We start from the raw sequence: 17,771 nt of genomic DNA, 5'->3' as shown, positions 1-17,771 counted from the left end.
TAATTAATTTCTAAAACAAAACTTCCTAATTTTAAGTTATCTATTTACTGTTTTTTAATGCTTTAATTTTTTTTAATATGTAATTTATTCTATTTACTTATTTCTGATTTAAATAAAAATTTCTTTTAGTAAATGAGGAAAACATTTGATATTTTATATTTCAAATCTAAATTATGAAAATTTTTACAGTTTTCTAAAACATCAACTTTTAGGAAAAAGAAATACATCTCTCCTAATTCTTAATCTGTAAGGAAGGACCACGTGTTTTAAAAATAAATATTAAGGCAGTTTATATAAACTAATATATTTATAACAGTTTAGTGCAAATATTTAAGATTTAAATACTCTTCTCAAAAGTTAGTTTCATTTATAAGAAAGCCTCTGGAAATACACTGGTAATAAAGTGCTAGCAATAGTAATTATGAATATTACGATCTGAAACTTTATAATTTACCTACCTCTAATTTCTGTCCTTTTTTTCTAAATTTCTTTCTGGAAACTAATTATAGCACTCTCTTTAAAGTTAAGAATAAATATTTATCTCCAACTCCTCTTTACTATTGATTTTTACTTGAATTTTAAGTGCAAAATAGTTAAAGTGCAGCAATTAATACCAGATATATGTGTGGTTTGAAGTTAATCATTTAGATGAAATAGTTTTGTCTTTTACAAAGCCATACTATTAAGTATGCTGGTATGATGCTTTCATACAATGATTTTTTTTTCTCTCAAAAAATTATCGATTAAATTCATTAATTAAAGCATTTGAAATAGTAAAAAGGATAGCGTTAGTTTAATTGCATTTGTAGGTCTATTCTTACCATTGAATTTAATATTGAAAGACTTTAAACTACTCAACATTTTCATATACAACATATTTAAACAATTAAGGCTAGTTGAATTTATTTATTATTTTGTTGTATTATTATTTATTTTATTACTATCATTATATATTCATCACATTAATATTTTTGTTAATAATAATTTAAAAAATATATAATATATTTTATTTGGGTGCAAAAAAAAACTGTTCTACAATTCATGTTTCCTTTTTATAAACTTAGCAAGTTTTAATCTTATTATTGATAATTGGTATTGATTTATACGAAAAAAGGTTTTTTTATTTTTATTTATTTTTTTATGATTTGAAATGCTAGTTGTATAATTGTTTCTTCTTAAATGATAGACTAGCAGTAAGTTAAATGAAATAATAATTGAACCTATAAAATATTTCGGTTCGCAAAGATACAAGTTTAATAAGTGAAAAATATTTACAATGTGTGTGCTATTTTAAATCTTTCGTATTTGAATAGTAGATGTAAGCTTTTTTAAAGAAGCGATTTTTCTACGTCTACGATTTGGAGAAAAATAAGTTTTAACATTGTTAGATATATTTACGATACTTTGTATTTATCTTATAAGTAAAATCACGTGGAAATTATTTTAACAAATATAAACTATGCATTTGCTCTACAAAATTGTAATATAGAAAAAATATTCAATTGTTTATTTTGTGTTAATATTTTTTCCTTATTTAAGTAATTACAAGTTTGCAGTGTCATTATTTTTTTTAACCACAAAAGCGCTTTTCAGGTACTTAGACCATCTAGATTTTGTGAAAATTTTCAATATATTGATTGTCATATAGAACTCAAAGTTGTGCTTACTCAATTTTCATACGGTGCCTCTCAAATTTTGCATTAGTGAACCTCCTTTCCTATAACCACTTTGATTAAAAAAAATATTTATGCGTTTTTCAACTGATTCATCATTGCACTTCCTTTTAGAAAGTGGGTTAAAAGTGTTTTCATTCTAAAGAAGATACTAACGTTTTTGAGCACTGGCTATCTATCTTTCCAGACTATTACGATATTTTGTCTGTTTCAAACACTTTTTATCTAATTTAGCAGTGGAATGATCTTTGGTGGTTTTGCACTAGATTATAAGACCAGAATTATTTCGTTCATAACTCTGTATCGGTTAATTTTATTTACTCAAATAACCACAACAATAACTTCAAAAAGCCTTTCAAAGCTATAGGATATTGTAGAAAACGTTTTTGTTGTTTATATTAGTTATAATTAGCTAGTATTTCATCTATGTTATTTTTTTTTGTTTTAATAATTTTAAGGAATTAGTAAAAAACTCTGTGAAAGAATCCATAAAATAGGTTTTTGTCAAATTATGATTCCCTTTTTAACATTTAATTTTTTTGTAAATTAAATATTGTTTTCTGACTAATATTAATGAATACTGCGGTAATGGCTTTGTAAAATAAACAAAAATATTTTCGTGCATTTACTCCAGTTTAAAAACGAGGAAACTCATTAGAACCCTGAGAGATCTTGATCTTATAAATTCATCTATTTCACTTTGGCTTAAGATTAAAGGGTTAAGTGCAAATCGCTGGCCCTCTCCTCTGAAGGCACTGAGACAAGAGAATACATATTTTTTTTTTTACAAACTTTGGATCACAGATCCTTTTTAAAATAAATATTCTGAAAGTTAGTAAAACTCCAGCTCTTACAACTTTCATTTTCTTCGTAACATTCCATTCTATGTCCAGAAAAAACTTTCAAAGCTCGTAATAATTAAGGTTTTATGCAAAAGAAAACCTGAAAGAAAAGTTATAAGGTAAGATAAATGAAATATTGCAAAATTGAAGTAGAAAGGTATCAGAACTCCTTTTTTTTCTGATGCTTAGAGTTGAAAATTGTACATCATTGGCAAAATAATGAAATAAAGATTTTAAAACTACGTTTTTCAAGTTGACTGAAAAGGAATTTTTATTTTTGTCAAACTTGAAAGGTAGGGATCAGTAACATGGATGGAATTTTCGGTGGTGATAGATTTTATTATAAAAGTTTCGCTCCCTATGCTTTTAGTTTTAGGTCTGACAAAAGTAAAATGTTCCTCTTTTAGTCTATTTGAAAATAAAATTTTTTATTTTTTTCATTTTCTTTTCAATTTTTTGTCTGTCAGTTTGTTTATGTCATAAAGTGGCCGAAATTCCACCTTTGCAGACTCGAAAGCCTGCTATAAAAATGTGGCTCAGCTTTTATGAAAAACTAGCAATCTATATAGTGGTAGATTTTCATTACAATATAATTTTTATTTTATTAATAAAATCATACATGCGATTCTTCATACTCACACGTTGTCCTGCTTTGTAGTGTTTACAGGAGAAAGTCGGATAGTTGTCTTTTTTATTTATAGTTTTTGACCCAAAGTGATAGTACATTAACATTCGACGTAAAAATTGTAACACGATATATCCAGTTAATGATCAAAACAATTTGCCATATGAAGCTTAAAAGTACTTTTTTGACATTCATGTACTCGGTGCCAAAATACTTTTTACTTACTAAACGTAATTTTTTCTCTCGATTATCTGTTAAAAGCAATTTTAGTTTTACTAAAAGCATAATTTTTATTTTCTGATTTTCTGCCTTTGCCCTATCACGTTTCAGCAAAGGGATTTCTGCAAGGAAGTAAACTAGTGCCTTCTACCTAATATTCTATGATCCTGTTATAATCGGGTAGATTTTATTTGTCTTAACTAGGTGTATTAGGTAATTGTTATCAGATGTAATGTATCAGATAGATTGTATTTTCTGTAGTATATTTTGAAAATAACATAAACTTTTCTTTTTCTGTTATTATAACAAGCCTTTTTAAGCATAACACAATAATATAAAAGCATATATTTTACCTGTGTCTGCATGTTTTCTTTCTCGAAATATCAACCGTATTTCCAACATTCTAATTCAGTTCCAGACTATGAAATAAGCTTCGGGACTTTCAATTCATCCCTGTTTGTTTTGTTTGTTGTAATGATAACACAGAGTAAAAATACCGCTTTACTTGTTCATAATACTATAAATTAGTATCTTCTGTGTGGAATTCTTTAGCATCCTGATTGGAATCATTTTGTTCAATATTAACTGTGATGGTTCTTGGCGATAGTCTACTATTATCATTCTCTTGCGCTGTGTTTTCCGTTCCACTTTCGATTGTTCTCATAGTGAGCTGATCATCTTCGTCTGTAGCTTCAGCAATATCCAGCGTTTCATGATCTGGATTAGTTTCTAGGCACATGTGAGGCATACTTTGTCGACGCTCCAGTTGCATAAGCTGGTGTGCAGCCATGTCCATCTCTTCCTGTGTCAGATTGATTGCTTCTGCTAGTTCTCGCTGTGTTGCACGCACGAAATCTGGATCGCAGTATTTACCAAGCCCTTGCTCTAAAAGAACCTGGAAGTTAAAAATAAATTCGTCTCTCAAATTTTTTAAAAAAAGGCAATGTGGAACAAATGATTTTGATAACATATGATATAGAATATAAATAAAAAAGTAGTAGTTGTTATGGTTTGAATATCAATATTTCGGTTCAAAAAGTCGATTATAATTTTTGTATGTTCGGGAAAAATACTATATGATTCAGAATCAAAAATTTGTATAGAACTATTTGCGATCGAAATAGTTTACAGAAGGTGTATTGTAGAATTCCTTTTCATGACAAATGGCATGCTTTTAGCGTGTGAGTAGTCAGGAGTTAGAGGTATGCTCGTTTCTGTTTTGACATGAAAACCTTTTAAAAACATACTTTAGTTACAAAGAACTCAAAATTGCTTTGAACATAATGCTTAAAGTAAGCATAACATGAATTTTAAAATGTAGTTTTGACAATTAGAGTTAGACGAAGGGAATTGTGGATGATGTAAACATCGTAATACATTCATATGCAACTGAGTATAGATTAGAAAGAAAGCTCTTGTCAATTGTCCCAGTCTTCCTAGTATATTCAAGTATTTCGATCACAAATAAAGAAGGCTTTTTAATGAGTTAATTATTACAATGCGATACAAAGGGGCACTTAAAATTCTACACGTTCAATAATGAGAATTTCTCGGAGATAAATTATATTGCTTGTTTTGAACTTAAAAGTCTTTATTAGAATGCAAATATTTTTAAACTTGATTTTTAGTTAACTTAATATAAAAATTTTTATAACAAACTTAACACTTAAAAGTAACTTAACGTTTTATAAAACCAATTTAAATTGACTCTTTTATAAAATAAATTTGTTAACATTTTAATTGGAAAATACTGTTCATAATTGTGGTTTTAATACTCTCATTCAGTATGGATAATGTAGCAGAACCGAATGCCGCAACCGAAAACAACTGGTATTATTGAATTTTTTTGTAATTGAGAAGTTATTTATAACTTTTCAATTACAAATTATAGTGAAGTAAAAGTTATTTAACTTCTACTATTGATGAGTGTAAATTAATGAATTTTTTTTAGCAATGCAAACTTCCACTTATCTGATCATAAATTTCTAACCGTGATGTTATTATTACTAACTTATCGTTTCATTTATTCTTTTTGAGACTGCATTGTTGTCGGACTGAAAATGCATCAATTCAGAATTTAAACGTAAATGTTTACCACTCTGCATAATATTATTTTTGCCATTTTCATACATTTTGCAATATAGAATTTTGCATATTATTTGGAGAAAGTTATTTTTTTGTTTACTACGCACACTATTTTTGTTAAACTTTTGTCTTCTTTTTGATTTAACGATGTGCTGAATAACTTACTCTTCCTATTAGACTTTCCGCACTTCCTAGAATGTCTGCATTCATATAATCTCCAGATTTTGATTTTATTGGAGAATCACTGTTCCATCCTAATGATGTATCACGGGAACCTTAAAAATAAGAAACAGTTTCAAAACTTTTGCCAATTGCATACATCCAACAATAATGGACCAGTTTTGCAAAAGTTTCCTTTTAATTTTTTGTGGATTGTAAATTTCTAAACTACTCGCATTAAAAAAAATGGAGGAAAAAAAGAAAAACTGTGTATAATGGACCACAAGATTGCAGTATAACAGGGATCCCACGGATCAGGGAATACCTGGAATTGTCAGAGAATTTTATTTTTACTCTAAAAAGGTAAAGTTGTAATTTTTTATAAAAAATCTGAAAAATTCCTATAAAAAACTTGATTTTTATAGGAATCTGGAAAACAACCAATCTTAGAATTGTTAGTAACAGTAATCAATTATTGAGATTCAAGTTAAGTAATTATTACATTCACTGCAATGATTTTATAATGGACATTTCTCTTATTACATGGAACAATAATTTATTTGCGAAATTATTATTATGTGCAAGAGATTCTTGAATGTTCTCATCTGTTAAGAAAGGCTACTATAAAATTAAAATATAATTCTTTTTGGGTTTCGTTTTTTAGATTCTTTAATTCTATTTAGCTATTACTTTAGGTGTTACATACAATATGTATACAATATAATTATAGATTATAAATGCAATAATTATGAAAATAGAAGAAAAGAAGTATAATATATATATATACATAATATGACGTTTTTCAATTTGAATTTTTGCTGAAAAAGGACTTGTCGAGCCTGTTTTATGAATTTAATTTCACTGTTAAAAATTTAAAATCGATCTATATTTTAGTTACAGCTACAGAGTATTTTAAATAGTCCCAAGTTCAATAGAGATGTCACTGAGTGGAATAATTAATCGTCATTCGCACCATTCCTATTGGATGATTCATGTTCACATCCCAATAGAAGAGTATTCCTATTGGTTGATGTCTTGTAACTCATTGATGGATTTCCAGTGGACAGATAAGTGAAGTGACGTCAACTTAGACATATCTATTTACGATTGTCCTGACGATATTCACTAAGTAATTCCAATACGTAAGGATTAATAATTAGTTACAGAGAAAGTAAAATTCACATACCATGATATGAAGCTCTGTGAGTAGGTATATGTGATGATCCATCACCTAGTCTTCTGCGCCTCTTCCATTGGTCTGTTGTTGGCTGAACACCGGCAACTGCCATGGCAGGTAAATGAGCGAAGCAGAGTGAAGCAGCAATATGCCTCATATGTTGACTCGCAGGACGTTCGTCCATGTCTGGAGGATCTTCTGTGGAAGAGCCGCGTAGATCCCCGCAACTGTGTGTACTGGAAGACTGTCGGACAAGTATAGGCCTCTCATGACTGTCTCGCTTACCTAGGCATGGTAGACGAAATGAAGCTGCTCCTGAACGTGTAGGAAATCTTCTAGGTGGAGGAGTTGGTGGTCTTAAGCTGTCCATGTCCTCTTCGTCTTTTAGGCAAAGGCTAAAATTATTACATTAAGCAATTAATAATATTTTATACAGATCTTTATATTTAAAACATTAATAACATACATGGGAAGAGTTTAAATGCCCACGGCTGTTTATACTTTTACTTCTCATATCAGTAGCCCTTAATGTTTATCAATAATGTGTCTTTTCCTTTCCTTGATGACTTGATAATGTTTTTACTGACTGATTGGTCCCGAAGGCTTGGTTAAATTGGCTGCCCCATCTATATTCTGCTCTGATTGCTCGACAGAACTCCATTTAATTTCCTTTTGTAGAATTATGTAAAATACATTTTTTTCACCTATTTCCAAAATTATGAAAATTCCAAGTAGAGACGCGACATTTTTAGTTCTAATGAAAATATTAAATTAGTTCAAACTGTAGAATGCATGTGAAAAATAATAGAAAAACTCTGAATAACTTTAAACATAATAATCAGATTTTCATTTACTAATGTAAGATGCAATCTTTATGGCCCAAGAGATACACCTTTGACAGGCTAAGTAAGTTACCCAGACAATATTTACCCTTTTATATCAGATTCTGTTTTTTGACCCTAGGGAGTAGTGGCTACAATCTGAAAAAAATGGTCCTAATAAAAATAATAATCCGAAGAATATAGGAACGAAAAATTTATTTCAAAACAAAAACTTATTTTTTGCTTCGTACTTAAAATAAAATATGAAATAGTGTTTTTAAGAATATGTTCGATAGTTTAGACAGATGATCAGTCGAGAGTGTGAGCCTCTTAATTTTATTTTTCTGTATTTGAGCGAATCAAAAAACTTCGAACAAAATTCTAAAACTCGTTAATTACGAAAATTGATCTTGCGTCGTTGTTTAAAAATAATAAAATAAAAACTGTCAATTTTTTTTAATTTATTACTGATTATAGCTTAGATTAGAAACAGTCAAATTCTTTAAGATTATCGTTATTCGCTCATGTAATCTTTATTTATTTATTTTTTTTAAAGAAGATGCATGTACAACTTTAAATTAATACTGTATATTGTTCCAAACTTAAATCTGAACATAAACTAAAAGCATAAAATAAAAACAGCATTTAAAAAAAAACATTTCGTTTTCAGCATTTTTAATAGTCACCACTATTAATTAAGAAAATATTTTAGTGACTAAAAAACCTCGAAGATCTAACTTAAACATGAATGAGGTTGATGAAAGAAATTCATTTAGCAAACAACATCATTATAGATATCTTTGATGAATTATTATAGATTAGAATCATGCTACAGAAACAGAATTTAAGTGATTTATTTAAATGCCAAAATTGAGACATTAAATTCTGTTGTAAAAATTCAACTTGTATATACCTTAAGAAACTTGTGCCAGTTGCTTCATTTTTACCCGATGATGAATCGCTGTGTACGCTAGAGGTATTGCTTTCGTTATTGTCAACTTTTGCCAAGGGGCTCGGACTGTGTTGATTTGATCTCAACGATCGAAGTGGAATGGTCTCTTTTCCTGGGGAATGATCTCTACTTTCAATAGTGAAGCTGCCTTCATAGCTGCTGCAACTGCCCATCACAGAATAATTAATTTGGGGAGCAGTCGGAGCATTTTGAGGGGAAGTTTGAGTGGAATGACTTGGAGATTGATATAAGTAGACATCGTCAACGGAAACTGAGCTGAAAAAAAAATTTAAATAAGTCATTATTATGTTCCATATAAGAACTATAACTTTTTACTCGCAGTTAAAAAGTCGAGAATTCTAAGAAATCCTTACTAACGTATAACTCTAAAATTTCATAAATTTATCATGAAAATGTTCAGATACTTTTGTGGACAAATGTAGACTTATTTTTGCTGCCTTTTTTTATTATTGAAGCAATATTTGATAAATTTTCTGAGTCAGTGAAAAAAATCTGAATCATGCTCTTTTTAATAATCTGGGCATGATCAGTTAGTCCTGATTTTTAGCAAGCTTTTACAAGAGAATTTGATTTGCAAATTGTAGAAATGTTTGGTGAACAGCTATTAAAAACAACCTAGGTTTATTAATATGTGTAGTAAAGACCTGTTTGCGAACTTAATTAGTTTCCGCACTTAGTTATTACTTATATATTTAGTAAAAATAAAGTATTTTTGCAACTACCAATCTATAGCCAAAAGGGTAATGAACATTGCATATGGATAAGCTGATACCCGCCCATCTATAGATGGACGGGCTTCGAACCGCCACCGAGGATCGAACCCTAAATCTCCACTATGATAGCTCGATACTTTAACCACTGACCATCGTGGCTTCTACTGAGTTACTGACAACATGATAATTTTATTATGAAATTCACTACGCAAACTATTTTGTTTAAACGTGTACAGTATTGCTACAGTTTTTTGGTGAAATAGATATGTTATATACATTACCTGGATTTACTTCCTCTGTGTAAAGCAAGAGGCGATGTAACTGTAGCACCACTGGATTCCCGTGTAAAACGGATATGATTTCCAGGCACGTGAGCTTTTTGTGAAGATGACTTGGAAACATCCAAGGAATTCGTAGGAGATACTTTAGCGTGAGATCTAGCACTATTGGATTTTAATGACCTTGTTCGTTTTAAAGGAGCACCTCGGACTGAATGCCACATGTGACCAAACAATGAATGGTTACGCTGAGAAAGAAAAAAATAACTTTTAAAATTTATATCACCATTCTTATGATCTAAGCATTAAAACTTACGATTTTTAATTTATCATTCTGTAATATACAAAGTTGCATGAGAATCAGAATCTTTAGCCTATTTGGGCGATAATTATCCACGCGTATTCGAGTAAAATATTCTCCTTTTTCATTATAAGCTCAATTTTATCGGATTAAAAATACCTCATAATAATTCCAGGTTCCAGGAAATAAAGACGAATTAAGTAAAACGATTGTGTGAGTTAACATTGCCATATGGGTCTTAAATAAACATGATCAAACGACTAATAATAATCAGAATTTAAGAATGAAAATATCAATGAATATAAAAGCGTATGTATATTATAAAAACTGATGCATACATCTAATTGATTATTGGGTTAGTGAAAGTCGAGATGTCATTTGATCAATGTTACCGGCATTAAATGAACGAGTCGCATAAAGCGTATGCGGATAATTTTTAACTGCGTATGCGTCATTTTGCAGTGTTAAAGCAAACTTAGAACACTAAAAAAAATTCCTGGAATTAAGTCTTGGGACTAGAGTAGAAAACGAATCAGATATCGTTGCTCTTCTAAGCCCAACTAATATTTAATTTTTATAAAGAAATGTTTAAATTTTTAAAAAAATTCTGCGAATTCAACTTTTAACAAGTTAATATACCTTTGACAGAAGACGTACGAAATTAAATTAATTTACAAAACGGAAATTAAATTGAATCATTTTTAAAATTAATATTATCTACGATTTCGTGAAAGTCATATTGTAAATATAATTCAAGGGGATGCAAATGCTCTGTTTTTTATGTATTTATTATGATTTAGTACTGTAAAAGTGTTTTTTTTTCCTTTTCGAAAACACTTGTTCTAGATAATTTTGCTTTTTTTTTCTTTGCTAAAAAGTAATCCTTCAACAGTCTGTTGTGGGCCATGTAGGTTAAAAGTACCCACAATTTCATGACAAACAGCATGATGTACGAATGTGGTCAACATTGCGCACTGACATTACTTCCCATACAAGTTGCTACTTATCAATCTGAAACTGCCTTGACTTCCAGCCGGCACCAGGAATCGACCCTCAATGGTTCATATACGCAGCTCAGTGCCTGAGCAAAAAATTGAACCATTGCTGTTCTATTATTAATCATAAAATATTAATATTTTTAAAAAAATATTATTAATAGAATTTTGTTCAATGAAAAAAAATGCATGTTAAGTATGATATTAAAAATTAGGCGAAATTGTCTTGTTCGCTTCTTCTTATCTAAACTAACCCTATGAGCTGGTTCTGGTTCTACTGGTTCAGTTTCTTCTACTTCCAAACTACCAGATATTGCACGACGAATTTCAGGTCCAAGTTCATGGAGTGTACGTAGTCCAGCCTGAACAATGGAGAGCAGCTACAATTAAGGTTATTTGGTGTTACACACAGGACGGTCACCACAAAACACAGCATAACATTGAATCACGAGATACAACATTACAAAAGCAGCTGATACACATGCAAGGATATCATTTCAACATGCAAATAACATGCATTTCTGTTCCTGACATTTTTTTCTCCATGCTATAAAGTTGTTATAAGATTGTTATTAAATATTATGTTAAAAAAATGTTTCAGTTTTAAAATGAACAACAAATACTCTCTATGATATTAGTTTATTACTTGTTATTAATATGCTCGTTTCATTTCTAGATCCTAAAATTAATTATATATTAATTTTAGGGTTATAATTAATTAATTCTATTAATTATCCTAAAAATTTTAAATTATTATTATATTAATATATTATTATATATTAATAATTTTAAATTAATTATAATATACCATAATATAATTAATTATCTGAAACTAATGATATTACTATATATAGATGACATTTTATTTCTCCAAAATTTGTCCTTACATTTCTCTAGTTTTTGTTTTGCGTTTGAATATTATTTTTCTTACAATTTTGGAAAGCAATAAAATTTTAAAAGGTTTTTCACTCTTCTCCTTCCTGCTTTTGGGTCCTATTATGATCTATCGAAGACAGAAAATTATTTGGAAGATAAAAGTAAATTTTATTAATAATTTTATAGTAATGCATTTTAATAATAAAATTTTTTTTTTTTTAAATTTTTACATTAAAAACTCAGTTGCAGTTTTTCGTGAGGGTCTTTAAAAAGTGTATTTAGAATAAGTTTTAATGAACAATAATCATGGATAATTATTATGAATTTGGAAGCATGCATTATTTAGCATGCCAGTTTGTCACAAGAAACAAAATAAAGCGGTTTTCTTTAACATGCTTTACCTGCCAAGCGTCTGTTACTTTTCCAACAAAATTGATTAATTTAAAATTATTTTTTAAACTAAAATTTCGTAAGAAAAAAAATCTGAATTTTTATGGATGTTGTTTTATACACCAGAGAACGCTGCAGAGTTTTTACCGCTTATATTTAAGTGTTTCTATATCCGGTGTATTATGAGATCATTTGCCTCAACGTACTTTAATTGTGTGTGCTCTCTGTTCTAAATGATAATTTGCACAATAAATTTAAGTCTCGCTACTCTAACTAAATGTTAACTCTGACGTATACACAGTGTACTGCTTGCAACAAGAATAATTGTAATAAATCAGTCAAAAGTATCCAAATCAGGATTGCTAAAAGAGCGAGTTCTTTCTAAATGTAGAAACCATACACCTAAAACAAATTTTTACTTCAAACACATCAGAATTACTTAAAGACATTAATATCTTATGAAATGCAGCAGATTTGAGCTCAGAATTATATTATTTATTTCTTTTTATTATTGAAATAAAAATCATCTGTTTGAAAAGCTGTTGACTTTCAAATCGGAAGTCGTGAAGGTAAAAAGCTCAAGATTCGTTTTTGTTTACGTTTTGTATCAAGAAACACCATCCATACAAAGTTAGACTAGCCTGAAAACAGTTAGAAAAAAAATTGGTGGTTATTCTTTGCAGTTTTAAGTTATTTATGGCCCTCATTTATTTATGGTATTATAATCTTCGCACTATAACTGTGAGTGTAACAATAGAAATTATAACAGTAAAACTATATTTTTACAGCAAAATTTTTAAAAATTCTTGAAACCGCTTTTAAGAAATTCGTCTTTGAAAAAGTGTAATTTAAACATCGTAATATTATGCTACAAGCCATACAAAATATGATTAATTAGCCAATAGATGTCTAATAAGAATGACAGTTTCTCTCAGAAACTTAGTGAATATATTATTGTGATGTCAAATTTTTAGATTTTGTAGCATGCAATCTACTATTTCATTTCTTACTGAAAATTAAATCCTTAATTACTTTGAAATTGTTTTAAAATGAATTATTTAAAAAAAATTTAACTGCAAAAATTAAAATACTTTTTAATAGAATTATCGTGTTTTATTGGAGCATTTGTCCTTTCAATAATTATTTGACTTCATTACATATTAATCATTTGTCCTTTCAATAATTATTTGACTCCATCCATATTAATCATTATCCTAAGAAAATGTTTTGGTAATTTAAATGCATTGCTCATCTCAACTTGCTTAAATAGTTTTTTGAATTTTAAATACATTGATTATCTCAACTTGCTTAAATATTTTTTTGTTATTTAAATGCATTGTTTATCCCAACTTGCATAAATAAAATTCACCTCTCTGTAAAATTTGTGATTTAAACTAATTTTAAGGTAAATATTTATTTCACTATATTAATCATTGATTGCACAATTGGTTACTAGCGTAGCATGCTTTCATTCTCAATTCCATTAGTTCCCATCAATCTAATTATTTTCATTTGATTTTGTTTCAATAAGAACTGAATTTTTTAGATTGTTTTATTATGTTAGAAATGTATAAATATCTATAGATAATGGTAGCAAAAGATTGAAACATAAATGGGTGACAAATAACATGCAATATAAAAGGTGCAGAAGATGTTATTTTATTTAAGAAATGACAAAATATAGAATAAATTTTTATCATAATAAAAATATGTATAGACAAATACAGAAAGGAATTTCTGAAAAAATATATATGCTGTAAATAGAAAGAGAGATATTAAAGTATATATTGATAAGAAGAAATACATTTTAAGAATAAAAAATAACAATAAAAACTCAAGATATGTTATTTGTATGGAAGTATACTATATAAACTTTAACATTCATATCATATTAAAGATCTTTATAAGAATCTAAATATAATTTAATTTAATAACTTAATAAACATTTACATTTTTGAAATATAAGATGAAAGTCTTCCCAAATAAGCACAATTCTTTTTTTTGTATAATTTATGTAAACTCAAATTGATAATTTTTTCAACTTCAAAAATAGCAACTAATAAAACATATTTATGATTGTGAAGATATAAATTTAGAAATTAATAGTATTTATTTGAAGGTTTAGGTTTTGAGCTTTGAAAATATTTAGCTATGAAAAAAAAATTATATAAGTTATGAAGTTTAAATTAGTTTTTTTTTTAAGAAATATAAAAACATTATGTTTTATGTTTGTCTGTTTTTAAATTATTATATAATGTATTTATTATATTAATTATTACATTGTAAATTATTTCTGACAAAGAAACAATTTAAAAATTTTAATTTTGTTCAAAAAGAGTAAATTATTTTAAATAATTATTTTCATTCTTTTAATAAATGACAAAAGTACTGCTTAAATTGTGTTACAAAAGTAAATTCAAGGTGAATAGTTATGATATTCATATATGCATTATATAACAAAAATATAATTTCATACAAGAAGTAAATTTATATATAAAAAAGTATTATTACCAAAAATAATCATAAATTTATTTTTCAACATAAACTTATAAATATTACTTATTTTTCAAACATGTTGCATCGTATTTTCAAAGTAATTGGCACATTTAACAATTATGTATTTTTTAAGAAATATCTTAAAGTCGATTACGAAGTTTTACATAACTTAGAATTGTATTATTGTGAAAAGGTATTATTAAATTATGTTAACTTAATAGTTAGTTTTGTTAAAAAAATATTCATGCTTGATTCATACTGTATACTCATTTACGTAGTCATACATTGTAATTTTTCTGCAACCTTAGTGTTATATTCATGTAGAACAATCGTTGTTAAACTTGATAATATTTTTTTATTATTAAGTGTAGAAAAAGTTTTAAAAATTCTTGGCAATAGATTCAATTTATTGTTTTGATTACAGAACAGATGTAAATTATTACGGTCCAACGTGCATTAAAATTTTAAAAAATAACTGTCATATAAGTAATTATTTATCGAAATCTCTAAGAGAAGTTTTTCTTTTTTGTTTAAATTATAATACTTCTAATAATAAAAACAGTGTTTAAAATTTAGAAAAAATATTTTTATTTAATGACTCTATTGTATTCCACCTATTTCATTATTTTAAAGTGAGACGAAGAAATTTAATTTTAAGCAAACGATTTCCTTATTTTTAATGAATAAAATTGAGCTTTAATTGAGTTTGAAAGTTGAGCTTTAAGAATATCTTGAGTTTCATAAGTTTAAAAAGTTAAAAAAGTTTTATAATTCTAAATTTCCGAATGCTCTCATTCTTTTTTTTTATTTCAGGACGAAATTTTTCAAGTATGGGTTTTGTTAATATTCTAAAAAAATGCATAAATAAAAATTGAATTTCTTTATTAAAAAATGAGTACATTTTAATTTAATTTAGGCAAACGATTTTGTGAATTTTCATGGAAAGAATGTTTAAGTTGAATTTTATGAATATCTTAAGTTTTATAAACTGAAAAAGTTAAAAGGAATTTTATAGTTCAAATTTTCAGAAAGTTCTGAATCTTTTTTTTTTACATACATTTAAACACAAATTGTTCAACTAAGTTTTATAGATACATATTCTGAAAGCTTTTTTGATAAAAATTGAATCTCTTGATTAAATTATGATTAAATTATAATTACATTATAAATTATAATTATATATGATTAAATGTACAGCATGCATAAGGTACCTGAAGAGCAACTGTTGTCTCTTGACCTTTTCCTCCTGCCTCATGTGACCTTTCTTCTTTTCTCTTTTTAAACCGTCTAAAATAATCTTGAATAAGAAAAGTAGCATAAAACTTCCCAACTGTAACATCATCGTCAGCTAAAAGAAAAATTTCTTATAGTACTTAGTGCCCACCTTCACACTTTACATAAGGTAATCTAATTCTGCAAATCTTTCTAATTTAAAAAGTTTTCTAAAGAGTTGTTGTATTCATTTATCTCTTAAAAATATTTCCTTGATGTAGGTTTTATGTTGAAAAAGAATTCTTAGGAAAAAAAATGATTCATCGTGTTGTGAAATATTCATGCATAGATAACTAATGTAATTAAAATATCAACTAGTCTTCAAATATTTAATGAAAGTTGAGCAAAAACTATGCGGTTTTGTTGATTAAATAATACACATGTAAGAGATTGTATAAAAAGTTATTTTACTATTTTGTTAAAAAATTTGAAAACTCTATTGGTTGTAAAATAGTATACTCGACATATTTACCTAAGTAGCTCTTCCAAAATTGTTCAATGAAAAATATATATAAATTATTTCGAAAATGACATTACAGTTCAAAAATTTTATAAGCTTATTTTTCCTCTGTGCGTGTGTATGTTGCGGATGACACAAGAACGTTATTAAATCTATAACGCACTTTTAAAACAATTCAGTTAAAAAAAATTGATTTAAAAAAAAAAGCCTTTGTAACATTGAATATAGAGCAATGGTGTCAACAGAAATTTGTATTTTCAATGAATCAACTCTTACAGAGTAATTATATACTGTTCGTATTAGAAAGCAAAAAACTATACTCCGGAACAATTCGAGTTCGAAACCTAGGTGATTCGCTGATCTGTGCAGTTTCTGAAGTTTTAAGTAGCAGTGCACTCCTTTTTTTAGTCCCTTCTCCCATCTTGATTGATACTTATTTTGGATTTGATTCTATCGTTTTGAGTTCGTTTTAATGGAAGTATCTGTATTTTTCTTATAGAATTTTTATATTATTTATTCATATATTATAGAATTATTGCGAAGTTTTCCTATACTAATTATTAAAACTATATTATATACGAAAGCGATCAAATTATTGGAAAATTTATTTATATAAAGACATTAGACACAATATGATAAAGGAAAATGCTTTTAAAAAATTTGCTATTTTTAACCAGAATTTTGGTTAACCAAAATTTTTCAGGATATTTAAGAGCGTTGGGAGTTTAAACTACCAACGCTCTTAAATATCTTAAAAGATTTCATTAAACGAGTGATCTTAGCTAGCATTCCAATATATCAAAACAAGATATTATATTACCACCAGCAGGAGGTACTACTTGATCTAAAAGCTCGTCGCTTGTGCGCTTCCAAATTCTCTTGATCACAGCTCTTAATTCCTCATTCGCTTCATCTATATTACCTGAAAGCAAATAAAATATATTTAAAATAAATCAAACGCCGTTTTTTTTTAAAGTCTGAACCAAGAGTACTTGTTACCTTCTGTTTTGATATGCAAAGATGTTCTGACTAAAGCGAACAAAGTGGCGTTAAACATAACTGTACCATCACTGTTTAGAGGCATGTTCATTGAGACTAATTTCTAGAACAGATACAAATTTTATATTATTTTTTATTTATGGAAAGAAATCAATCAGTGATTTAGAAAAATTACAAGAACTGAAATTTCCTGCTATTTAAAATGGAACTAAAACCACTCATGACATTAAAAAAAAAATTGTTATAAGTTTGTTTGTTGTAACTTTGAAGGACATTTTTATGATTTTATAAATATGATGCTTGATACCGTTTTAATAATGAAATTCACAGCTACAGTAAGTCCCAAATAAAACGCAACCCAGAAAAGCGAAAGAGGGTCAGAGGAAAAAAGAATTTCTTATTCAGCACTAATTCCAA

General features: G+C 27.6%; 1 protein-coding gene across 1 annotated transcript in view; it reads right to left on the bottom strand.

The window, feature by feature from the left end:
- Positions 1-1,115: 1,115 nt before the first annotated feature.
- Positions 1,116-17,771, bottom strand: part of LOC107444401 (muscle calcium channel subunit alpha-1) — a 223,473-nt gene continuing 206,817 nt past the window's right edge. Inside the window, exons 38-47 of the mRNA XM_043039109.2 lie at positions 17,355-17,457; positions 17,176-17,277; positions 15,835-15,971; positions 11,116-11,241; positions 9,569-9,813; positions 8,515-8,829; positions 6,790-7,175; positions 5,610-5,719; positions 3,713-4,254; positions 1,116-2,615 (exon numbers count right to left, since the gene is read on the bottom strand). Of these exons, the coding sequence (XP_042895043.2) occupies positions 3,877-4,254; positions 5,610-5,719; positions 6,790-7,175; positions 8,515-8,829; positions 9,569-9,813; positions 11,116-11,241; positions 15,835-15,971; positions 17,176-17,277; positions 17,355-17,457 (1,902 nt within the window). The 3' untranslated portion in view covers positions 1,116-2,615; positions 3,713-3,876. The remainder of the gene's footprint in view (positions 2,616-3,712; positions 4,255-5,609; positions 5,720-6,789; positions 7,176-8,514; positions 8,830-9,568; positions 9,814-11,115; positions 11,242-15,834; positions 15,972-17,175; positions 17,278-17,354; positions 17,458-17,771) is intronic.

The sequence above is a fragment of the Parasteatoda tepidariorum genome, chromosome 4 (assembly GCF_043381705.1).
Source record: "Parasteatoda tepidariorum isolate YZ-2023 chromosome 4, CAS_Ptep_4.0, whole genome shotgun sequence".
NCBI lineage: Eukaryota > Metazoa > Arthropoda > Arachnida > Araneae > Theridiidae > Parasteatoda > Parasteatoda tepidariorum.
This window is presented reverse-complemented; position numbering and strand designations above follow the sequence as displayed.